This window comes from Bubalus bubalis, chromosome 15 (genome assembly GCF_019923935.1).
Source record: "Bubalus bubalis isolate 160015118507 breed Murrah chromosome 15, NDDB_SH_1, whole genome shotgun sequence".
NCBI lineage: Eukaryota > Metazoa > Chordata > Mammalia > Artiodactyla > Bovidae > Bubalus > Bubalus bubalis.
The window spans coordinates 49,760,987-49,773,317 of record NC_059171.1 but is presented as its reverse complement, the minus strand read 5'-3'; the positions used below and the strand labels follow the sequence as shown (position 1 = coordinate 49,773,317).

At 41.4% G+C, this 12,331-nt stretch overlaps 1 protein-coding gene across 6 annotated transcripts in view; it reads left to right on the top strand.

Moving 5' to 3' along the window:
- Positions 1 to 2,855: 2,855 nt before the first annotated feature.
- C15H8orf34 (chromosome 15 C8orf34 homolog) overlaps positions 2,856 to 12,331 on the top strand; it is a 354,610-nt gene continuing 345,134 nt past the window's right edge. For 3 of the 6 annotated variants that reach the window (XM_025265283.3, XM_006061193.4, XM_044928703.2), the window contains exon 1: positions 2,858 to 3,577. In XM_025265283.3, the coding sequence (XP_025121068.3) occupies positions 3,251 to 3,577 (327 nt within the window). In that variant the 5' untranslated portion in view covers positions 2,858 to 3,250. Of the gene's footprint in view, positions 3,578 to 12,331 lie in introns of all 6 variants that reach the window. The other 3 variants (XM_025265284.3, XM_044928702.2, XM_025265285.3) reach the window with 2 other exon arrangements.

Below are 12,331 nucleotides of genomic sequence, written 5' to 3'. Positions count from 1 at the left end.
TTAGAGGGTCATCTTTGACTCCCTCTTCTAATTTCATCCTAAATAAAGGTAATCAACAAATCAGTCTTTCAACATTCCTTGAATGTTTTCCATCCTCCCCATGCTTTTATCCCTGGTCCAAAGGCTTGCCCTCATGATTCGTTTATGGATTCCATACCTTAAATTAGGTTTGGATTAGTTTTGTTTACAGATTCTAAATTAGTTTTACTCTTCCCATATTATTCTTCTTCAATCTATCACACATGTTGTAACCAAAGGAATCTTTTTAAAACTTTTCCCCGAGTATAACAGTCCTGTCTTCAAAACTGTTAAGTCTTGTCTCATCACTCAGGAAATGCAAGTCTGTATTTCTTAGGAAGTAAGACCTTTAGTCAGCTGAACTCTGCTTACATTTTTAACCACACATGCCAATCTTCCTCCATATCCACCCTATGTTTCTCTAACCACCAGCGTGCTTTATGCCTGTGTGCCTTTGCTCACGCTATTTTTTTTTTGTTTTTGTTTTCTTGGCTCTATCACACGTGGGATCTTAGTTACCCGGGGATTGAACTGGTACCCTGTCCCCTGCATTGGGAGTGTGGAGTCGCAACCACAGCAATTTTTTTTTTTAATGCCAAAGTTTGAAATTTCATCTTCATTCTCACTTCACCAATCCTATCTAGAAAACTTTAAAATTTTATTGTTCCTTTGACACTTTACTCAAATGCAATCTTCTTTACAGAGCATTCCTTGATGATGTAGGCACAGGTAATTTTTTCATTCTTTAGTACTCACACAGCATATTGTATGTATCTATGTTTTATGCATTTTATGTATATAAATACATATTTTATGTATAATGCATATGTTGGCACAATACATTATAATGTCATTATCCTTGTATATACCAATTGTCTCAAAAAGACTGAACAACTGAGAAAAAGACAAGGCCCATCACCTTTGAATTCTCATTTCTAATGTAATGTCTGCCAAGGAGAGGTTGTGCAATGAATATTTATTTTAGTAATGAAGTTTGGGGATAAGCGGAAAGAACCAAGTGCCTTGTGGAAGAGATGGTATTTAAGGCCTTGAAAAACTTCTGAAATATTTCATGAATTAAAAAAAATATAATTTGGGGATGTCTAGTGTTTTAATATACATATACACATAAATACTATATATATCTTCATCATCTTCCCTTTACTGCTTAAGTATTTTGCCAGAAAAACTGTCTTTTCCATTCAAGGCTCTGGATGCAGTACTCTGAGCATGGTGAAGACTTATTAAGTAGGTTAATAGTCTGATTTAAAGAAGCATTTTCCTCATGTCTCTTTAAAAAAGGTACCATTCTGATTCTCCGGTACTATGTGGTGTTGAAAATGCCTGACTTTTTAGCTGAGTCATAGATGTCTGTATACTATACCTAATACTGAATAAAATGCTGATATTCACTCTATATATTTAATTTCTCCTGAACATGCTAATAAATATGTAAGTAAGTAGGCCTTTGATCATCAGTGGAGAACATGTGATAACCCTGGCATCTCACTGCTATTCAGTTTAGCTCTCCCTGAGCAGATCACCTGAGTCTGACTGTAAAAGTATTAACTTGGGCATCTTTCCAATGCAAATCATGTCTATTTCAGGTTATCAATGATGGTTATGCTCTTAGGTATTCTGGCAGGTTTCTTATCTGAATTTTGAAATAGAATTAACAATACTTTCTGGGATATTCCATTCCTTACTAGTGTATGTTTCTACTTAAGTAGTTCCTTTAAAATACAGATAAGGGACTTTCCTGGTGGTCCAGTGGTTAAGACTTCCCCTTCCAATGCAGAGGGTGTGGGTTTGATCCCTGGTTGGGGAACTAAGACCACACATGCCTGGAATCCAAAAAGCAAAAACATAAAACAGAAGCAATATTGTAACAGGTTCAATAAAGACTTTAAAAATGGTCCATATAGAAACTATCTTAAAAAATTAATTAATACAAAAATTTTAAAATGTACAGATGAAAAACCACTGACACCAATAAAGATATTATGAATATCAGAAACCCAGAACATCGTGGCTGGCAAAAGACAAGGAAATCTATACTCTTGCAGTCTACTTTAGGATAACTATTCCCTTCATTTTAAACCATGTTTTCTAAAATAAATCTTATTATTTTGGCAGCACATCATGGTTAGGAGACAGAGAAGTCGGCTTTGGAGGCTTCGTTGAGTTTTCTTTTTTCCACAAGAAAAAGAACTTATGAAGGAACCTCTGCTGCCTGGAGATCTTCCCTTAGAAACCCCTGCATAATAAAGTTATTGGCTAAATTTGAGGAGCTCAGCAAAGGAGCTCAGTATTCTTGCTTGAAAAGTCCCATGGACAGAGGAACCTGGCCAACTACAGTCCAAAAGGTCGCAAAGAGTCAGACACCACTGAGCGACTGAGCACATAGAAAGCATCTAGAGGAAACATCGTTGAGTGCAATCCTGTAGTATTGGAGATATAGCTATAGATATATAGCCATAATTATATGTGGGTGGTAATCCACATGAGGATTAGGAAGGCAAACTGGAAGGAGGGGCTAGCTTGCTTTCATTGCTTTCCTCCTGTCAAAACCTGAAGGTTTGCTCCCAACCTTTGGGTGTCTGTACTTTGGGAGTTTTCAGCGGGATTCTCAGCCCATTGACCTGCTCTAAGCTAAGCCAGACGGCCTGATGGACGGCTACTTCATGTTCGTGGTACACCCTCAGACCCACGCTCCTTCTCACAACTCTATCCACCTTGGACCCTGAGCTCGTGGAGGTGCGAGGACAGGCTCGGAAGGAGCGGTGGGGACGACCCCTCTCCGAATGCCTTTGCAGCTGCCAAAGAGTAGCCAACAAGCGCCAGATTTACGTGCACTTTGAAAGAAGCATCTCCACCATTGGCTTTCCGAGCGGCGCTGTCGCTAGGGAGCGGCGGGCAGGGCGAGCCTAGACCCGGGAGCAGCCCGGGCGGGTGTTCCCTTCACTTGGGCCAGAACGACGCCGCGGGCGGGCGCGGACACTAAAGCACACGCGCGCTCCCTGCGGGTTCGAGCCCCGCAGCCCGGGTCCGTCCGAGGGCGCCCCCGGGCGCGTGCTTTAAGCAGAGCCGCGCCTCCCAGGTTGCCGCCCGCCCCCTGATTCCCGCCGCCGCCGCCCGGAGGAGAAAGGAAGCGGGAGCCTCCGCTCCAGGTCCCCCGGCGCGGGCGCTGCGGAGAGCTGCGGGCTTGGGGAGGAGGAGGAGAACGCGGTGAATGAGTGCCCGCCTCGCTTCCGAGTTGTGTGAGTTGGCGGCGCCGCGCCCCAGCTTCCGGCTCTCGGCGCCCCACGCGCTCGCTGCTCCCGCGGCTGCAGCCCACGCCCGCGCCCGGAGCCCCAGCTCACCGCTCCGGGGGAGCCGAGGCTCCCGAGCTCCCGGCCCGGCCCCGGTCCAGCGGAAAGCAGGGGTGTCCCCCGGCAGAGGCGCACGGCCGCACTCTCTCCCGCTATCTCCGTGGCCCTTCGGTCTCTCCATGGCCTCGCATCAGCAATCCCGGATCCAGGCTTACCTGGAGAAGAACAGGATCGGTCCGCTGTTTGAGGTGAGGCGCTGGGGTGCGGGCGGTCCCGTTTGTCTTAGGAAGAAGGGGGTGCAAAACACTCCGGAGGGAAGTACGGGGAGAGAAGGGAGACACCGGAGGGGCGCCCCCGTGGCCCCGGTTCTCTGGCATTCGCTCTGCCCGGGCCAGGTGTCCTGGAACGCGGCCGCGCGGTCACCTCTTCGGTTACCTGGGCGCGGACAGGTGAACTCTGGGAGGGCCGGCCTGACCCAGGCAGGGATAGTTTGAGGTGTCCGACTGTCCTGTACCGCTCACCACATGCACAGGGGCCCTCACAGGCTGAGACGGATGGATGCACACACTCAGTCTTACACACTCTCACTTTTTTCCTGGAATTCACACTGTCTTGCGCGTTGCTTTCTTTTTTTTCCTCTTCCAAATGTGGGCAGTAGTAGAACCCGAAAAAGGTGGAGGAGGTGCTTAGCAGTGGGATGGAATAAGGTTAACCGGGAGAAAACTGAATTGATAGGGAGTAGGTTTCAGCAGGTGCGGGCGTGTTGAATGAAATTGTCCAGCTGAGGCGCTGACATTGGTCTCTGGATGGGAAAAAAAAAAAAAAAAGCCCTTTGCATTGCAGCCCCTACCTGTGCTGGAGTGGGGGTTGGGGGAGAAAAGGGAGCGGAGAAAGGTTCGGGAAAAGCACACGCATATTTATGGGAAGGAGACGTGGGACTCTGAGCTGTTTTTTTCTCGCCATCAGAGAACTGATGACAAAATACTGTAGGAGAAAGGAAGAGCGGGAGAACAGGAGAGAATGAGGACTGAAAGCCGAAAGGGGCAGAGCGTCCCGCCGGTGGCCAGGGCTCTGGGCAGCTGCAGAGACCGGCGGGGAGGGGGTCCCCACGGCCGCGTCCTCTCTGGTTCAGCCGGCCAGTTGGGCACCGACCTGCTGTGAGAGGATGTGGGGAGGGGGTCGAGATTCCCACTCCCCACAATAAACCCCAAAACATTGTGGTCATTTTTGAATTTTACATGACCGCGGTGTTTTAAGACTGAAACGCGGCAAGAGGAAGAGCTAAGCGGAGGATGGAGCAACTTTGCCAGGACAGATGAAAGGAGAATGACAACTGCAGGAAAAACAAGGATGCAAATTAATGTCCCGTCACAAAAAGGGAGCAGACAAGGGTGTGATCAGAACGGGTTTCACATTACCAAGATTTTCAAGATCTCTTATTTTTCTGACCAACTTTTAAGTTAACGATGTACTGTCTTGAGATATGCAACCATTATTTCAACCCAAACTCATTGTTGTAGAGTATTCATAAAGTCCTACAGTATATGTATTGATTCTTGTTTTTGCCCAAAGTGTGAACAAAGGAAGTCCACAAAAGCAGAGTATTAATAGGGTATTAACAGAATTGCTGGAGCTACTTGAATTCCTTTCTTTGCCTTTAAAGATTAGAGACTATATACAATTTTGTGTATATATATTAAATTATGTATATACATATACTAAATATACCTACATATATTTAAAGGAGAAACATAATAACCCTCTGTGGCACAGTTGATTACATCAAAAGAAACATAAATACATTTGGAGTGTTCTCTAGAATATAAAGTATAGTTTTTAATAGATGCTATTGGTGTTTGTTAACTTTTAAAATTCCCCAGATTCTCTCCAAGTGATAATAATAGAGTTTGGAATACATGTAAACGTTCTACATAATTAGGAAATCGATCCAACTTGGTTTTTATTAAATGTTCACATTTTCAGGCACTGACTAGCTAGTTCCACTGATAAATTGTAAGTGATGGTAAAACTGTGTCATGAAGTGTTAGACTTCCTTACTAAAAAACAAACAAGGACAGAGTTATACACTTTGTATTTTATTGATTTGGGAGAGTAACATATTACATATACTCCTCTATTAGCTTGGATTACAGTTTGAGTAGTTAATTTTTTAAGGTTGATGTGCACTGTAAGTGATTAAAGGGAGAAAATGGATAAGTTCTCTTCTATTTGAAGAAGAGTTCCTTATGCAACTGTTTTTTTTTTTTTTTTAAACTTTACATAATTGTATTAGTTTTGCCAAATATCAAAATGAATCCGCCACAGGTATACATGTGTTCCCCATCCTGAACCCTCCTCCCCCCTCCCTCCCCATTCCATCCCTCTGGGTCGTCCCATTGCACCAGCCCCAAGCATCCAGTATCGTGCATCGAACCTGGACTGGCAACTCGTTTTTTTTTTTAATTTAATCATGAGAGAGCTTAGTTTTTGAGAGTAGAATTACATATACTTTACAAAATTGGAAAATCTCCTCATACTAGAAAATTAGTGAAACTAGTGTAAAATGGACATACTGATCTATCATTCTCCTCAAAGCTCTCAGGACTTCAGTTAATGGTGCTCATAAAAACTGCTTCAAGAGATCAGAACAGGAGCTGAGGCATCTGAATTTAGTAGAAAGTAGCACAAAGGACTGTTACATTTAATTCTTGGGCCACATTGTAAGAAACAATGATATAAGCTAAAATCTCCATTTACCAATCACAAATTGAAATCATTAGGTGATGCCAGTTTTTATTATCTGTGCTTTGTTGTGATTTGTGTGTGTGTGTGTGTGTGTGTGTGTGTTGAGACACTGGAGTTGGTGGCATAAGCTTACTTTAGTTTTGAAAATATACAGAACCAGACAGTACCTTCCCTTTACAAATCTTGTTGGGACTGTTTTAAGAAAACACATTGGAGTGAGACACTTTAAAAACAGCACATGAATGTTACTTAAGACAATAGCAAGGGTAACATATACTGGTTGTGAGAACACTTGTATCTTTTTTTTAACCTGTACAGGTTATTTACTTAGTTAATTTCTTACTTAGTTTACTTATTTCTAACATTTTGTCCCTGAAAATTATTGGTTGGGATGGTGCTCAGGGCAGTCATATATCTTGATTCAAGCATGGTCACACTCACTCTTGTGTGTGTGGGTCATCCTCACACTGACACACACAAGTGTGGGAAATCCTAGACCATATAAAATCACTTGTATGTGGAATCTAAAAACAAAAAATGATACAAATAAACTTATTTACAAAACAGAAACAGATCCACAGATGTAGAAAACAAATGCATGGTTACCAAAGGGGGAAAGGGGGAGGGAGGGATTAATTAGAAGTTTGCAATCAACAGATACACACCACTGTATATAAAAGAAATAACAAGCAATATAGCACAGAGAACTCTACTCAATATCTTGTAACAACCCATAATGGAAAAGAATTTGAAAAAGATTATATATTCATATATATATATATATATGCACATAGTCATATATATATGAATCACTTTGCTGTGTACCTGTGTACACTGTAATCAACTGTACTTCAGTTTAAGAAAGCAGTGGTAACAAGGCCCCCCTTGTAATAAAATCCATGCCAAGAGACATCATAATGAAATTTCTAGCGAAAAAAGAAGAGATTAAAATCCTGAAAGCAGCCAGAGAAATGCAACACTAACCCTATAGAGGAAAAACCAATTAGAATGACACCAGATTTGTCATCATACCCACGGAGGTCAGGAGGCAATGGAACAGTATTTTTCAAGTGCTGAAAAAATATAAAAGGAATCTAGAATTCTATAGAGAAAATATCCTTCAGAAATCAAAGGGAAACCAAGAGAATTTGTCATCAGCAGTCCTTCCTGAAAAGTACAGCTAAAGGAATTTCTCTAAACAGAAAGGCAACGATAAAAGAAGAAAGAAGTTTAGAACATCAGGAAAGAGAAAGAACATGGAGAGAGCAAAAACACAAATGAGTACAGATAATACAAAAATGAGTACAGGTAATACATTTTCCTTCTCCTCTTGAATTTATTAAATTATGTATGATTGAAGTTCTAATTATGACATTGCCAAATGTGGTTCTAAATGTATATAGAAGAAATACTTAAGAAAATTGTATTATTAATATAATCAGGGAAGAGAAGAGAGGTACAAAGGAGGTAAGGTTTCCGTTCTTCACTTGAGCTGGTAAAATGACAACACCTGTTGATTAATTCTGCATGTATGATATACTATGTAGTATGTACATGCGTGCTCAGTTTCTTAGTTGTGTCTGACTCTTTGTGACCCCATGGACTGTAACCCACCAGGCTCCTCTATCCATGGAGATTATCCATGCAAGATTACGGGAGTGGGTTGCCAATTCCTCCTCCAGGGGATCTTCCCAACCCAGGGATTGAACCCGAGCCCCTTGTGTCTCCCATATTGACAGGCAGATTCTTTATGTAACACTGTGCCACCTGGAAAGCCTCAGTTCAGTTCAGTTCAGTCACTCAGTCATGTCCAACTCTTTGCAACCCCATTAACTGCAGCACGCCAGGCCTCCCTGTCCATCACCAACTCCTGGAGCCTACCCAAACTCCATTGAGTCAGTGATGCCATCCAACCATCTCATCCTCTGTCACCCCTTCTCCTCCTGCCCTCAATCTTTCCCAGCATCAGGGTCTTTTCAAATGAGTCAGCTCTTCACATCAGGTGGCCAGAGTATTGGAGTTTCAGCTTCAAAATCAGTCCTTCCAATGAAAACCTAGGACTGATCTCCTTTAGGATGGACTGGTTGGATCTCCTTGTAGTCCAAGGGACTCTCAAGAGTCTTCTCCAACACCACAGTTCAAAGCATCAATTCTTCGGTGCTCAGCTTTCTTTATAGTCCAGCTCTCACATCCATACATGACTACTGGAAAAACCATAACCTTAACTAGACGGACCTTTGTTGGCAAAGTAATGTCTCTGCTTTTGAATATGCTGTCTAGGTTGGTCATAACTTTCCTTCCAAGGAGTAACTGTCTTTTAATTCCATAGCTGCAGTCACCATCTGCAGTGATTTTGGAGCCCCAAAAAATAAAGTCAGCCACTGTTTCCACTGTTTCCCCATCTAATTGCCATGAAATGATGGGACCAGATGCTATGATCTTAGTTTTCTGAATGTTGAACTTTAAGCCAACTTTTTCACTCTCCTTTCACTTTCATCAAGAGGCTCTTAAGATCTTCTTCACTTTGTGCCATAAGGGTGGTGTCACCTGCATATCTGAGGTTACTGATATTTCTCCCGGCAATCTTGATTCCAGCTTGTGCTTCCTCCAGCCCAACGTTTCTCATGATGTACTCTGCATATAAGTTAAATAAGCAGGGTGACAATATACAGCCTTGACGTACTCCTTTCCCTATTTGGAACCAGTCTGTTGTGCCATGTCCAGTTCTAACTCTTGATTCCTGACCTGCATATAGGTTTCTCAAGAGGCAGGTCAGGTGCTCTGGTATTCCCATCTCTTTCAGAATTTTCCACAGTTTATTGTGATCCACCAGTCAAGGGCTTTGGCATAGTCAATAAAGCAGAAATAGATGTTTTTCTGGAACTCTCTTGCTTTTTCGATGATCCAGCAGATGTTGGCAATTTGATCTCTGGTTCCTCTGCCTTTTCTAAAGCCAGGTTGAACATGTGGAAGTTCATGGTTTTGTATTGCTGAAGCCTGGCTTGGAGAATTTTGAGCATTACTTTACTAGCATGTGAGATGAGTGCAATTGTGTGGTAGTTTGAGCATTCTTTGGCATTGCCTTTCTTTGGGATTGGAATGAAAACTGACCTTTTCCAGTCCTGTGGCCACTGCTGAGTTTTCCAAATTTGCTGACATATTGAGTGCAGCACTTTCACAGCATCATCTTTTAGGAGTTGAAATACTAGGGCAAGTAAAAAATCTATACAATAAGATGCCCTCAAAAAATATAGGTAAATAAAAAAGAAATTTTAAAAAATGTGAAAATAACCCACAGGAACAGGAAAATGGAGGAAAAAAAGAGAGAACAGACAGAAAAAGAAAAAAACAGGGCAGGCTTTAGTCCTAATATGTCAATAATTGAATGCAAATGGTCTAAATATACCAGTTAAAAGATAGATTGTCAGAATGGATTAAAAACACGATTCAACTAAATGCTATCTCTAATAAACTCATTTCAAATATAAAGATATAAGCAGGATACAAATAAAAGGATGGAAAAAATATGCAGACATCCAGAGAAAGCAGGCGTGGCTATGTTAATGTCAGATAAAGTAGACTTTGGAGAATAGAAAATTACCAGAGACAGGAATTGTCATTGCATAATAATAGAAGGGTTAACCCACGAAGAGAAAGAGCAATCCTGAGTGTGTATGTACTGAGCAGCAGAGTTACAAAATGTATGAAGCAGAAACTGATAGAACAAAAAAGGAAAACAAATCTGTAATTATAGTTCAAGATTTCAAAACCCTTCTCTTGACAATTGAAAGAACAACTTGACAGGAAATCAGAAATGCTACAGGAGAAAGCAACAGCACATCACACAACAGGATCTAGTTGACATTTGTAGACTGCTCTATGCAACAGCAGCAGAAAACGCATTCTTTTCAAGTTGCTTGGAATGCATATAAAGACAGACCATTCCCTGAACCAGAAAACAACCCTCAATTGAAATCATACAAATGTTTTCTCCATCACAGTGGGATAAAACTAGAAGTCAGTAATAGAAAGAAAAGAGGAAAATTCCCCAACACTGGGAAGCTGTACATCACACTTCTACCTAATCTACTGGTCAAAGAAGAAATCACAAGGAAATAAAAATACATCAAACCATGAAATGGAAGATATGTTAAAATTTGTGAGATGCAGCTCAAGCAGGGTGGAGAGGGAATTTTATAACACTAAAATGCATATGATAAAAAAGTGGATGATGGCAGACCTAAATAGGATTGCCCTTTCTATGCCATTCCTCTGTCCACTCCTAATAGTAGAGGACAGTCTATCCAATGAGAGACAGGGCCCTTCTTCTGCAGTGAAGGCTATGTGATCATCAGTAAGGTGATAACAATAAGTATTTGTTCATATATCATGTCTTGTATCTAGAAGTAGATCTTAAGTTCCTGAAGGTGGGAAACAAGTGCCTTCTGCTTTATTGTGTATCTACTCTAGTGTCTAGTGGAGCCCAGACTATACATCAGTTGCTCAGCCGATGTTAAACAAAATTTTATTCAGTTTGTTTAATTGAATTAAACAAAACATTGAGTTGTATATATTTTTCCTTTCTATGGAGAAAAAACATTGAAGATAGAACCAGCTAGCAAATACCATCTTGATGTATATTCCTTTAAGACCTAGAGCAAAATATCCCACATCCCATTAATTAACCTTTATGTACAGTGAATAACTTATAATTATGTACTTAATTACCTAATTCACTTTCAGCCATATTTTCCACTTCTTAACATCTGCTTCCTAGAGAGGGCCTGATAAATTAATTCACACCATTCTACAAGGCTTAGCGCATAACTCCTCCCTCTCTCAAGTGCATTTGCGTTTAACATGGAGGAAGATACATGACAATGTTATGTTGTTGTTCAGCCTCTCAGTTGTATCTGACTCCTTGCGACCCCATGAATTGTAGCATGCCATGCTTTCCCTGTCCTTCACTATCTCCTGGAGTTTGCTCAAACTCATGTCCATTGAGTCAGTGATGCTGACTTTGGCCATCAGGTGGCCAAAGTATCGGAGCTTCTGCTTCAGCATCAGTCCTTTGAATGAATTTTCAGGGTTGATTTCCTTTAGGATTGACTAATTTGATCTCCGTCCTGTCCAAGGGACTCTCAAGAGTCGTCTTGTCCAGTACCACAATTCAAAAGTATCAATTCTTCAGCACTCAGCCTTCTTTATGGTCCAGGTCTCACACCAGTACATGACTACTGGAAAAACCACAGCTTTGACTATATGGACCTTTGTTGGCAAAGTGATATCTCTGTTTTTAATATGCTGTATGGGTTTGTCATAGCTTTTCTTCAAGGGAGCGAGCGTCCTTTAATTTTGAGACTGCAGTCACTGTCTACAGTGATTTTAGAGTCCAAGAAAATAAAATCTGACACTGTTTCCACTTTTTCTTCCTATATTTGCCGTGAAGTTATGGGACTGGATCCATGGTCTTGGTTTTTTGAATGCTGAGTTTTAAGCCAGCTTTTTCACTCTCCACTCCCACCTTCATCAAGAGGCTCTTTAGTTCCTCTTTGCTTTCTGCCATTAGAGTGGTACCAACTGCATTTCTAGGTTGTTGATAATTCTCATGGCAGTCTTGTTTCTAGCTTGTGATTCATCTAGCCTGGCATTTTGCATGATGTACTCTGCATATAAGTTAAATAAGCAGGGTGACAATATACAGCAAGAATACTGGAGTGGTTTGCCATCCCATACTCCAGTGGATCATGTTTTGTCAGAACTCTCCACTATCACCCATCTGTCTTGAGTGGCCCTGCAAGACATGTCTCATAGCTTCATTGAGTTATGCAAGCCCCTTCACCACGACAAGGCTGTGATCCATGAAGGGGGTGCGTAGTAGGTATTCTACTAAATAGTTGTCAGTACATTTATGAATGAAGACAATCAGGACCAACCTGTCACATCTCAAAATCATGGTTTGTGTATGAGTTATATTTTGTAGTAGGAATCTGGAAATGTTCTCAGCAGTTTATGGGAGATTTCACTGTCTTGAAAATTCATCACAAGTTTGTCTTTTCAACAGCTATTAAATTCTTCAGTGCCTCATGTTTGGAACTTCATTTCCACTCATTTGGTACTTCTTGGATGTGGTGTATCACATACTGAGAAGTATAAATTTATATAAAAGGTTTCCTGTCCTCAAAAACTCCTGTATATTTATTAATAGAAAAGACTGATACACTCAGGACACTCTGAACCATTCTGTTCTGATAATT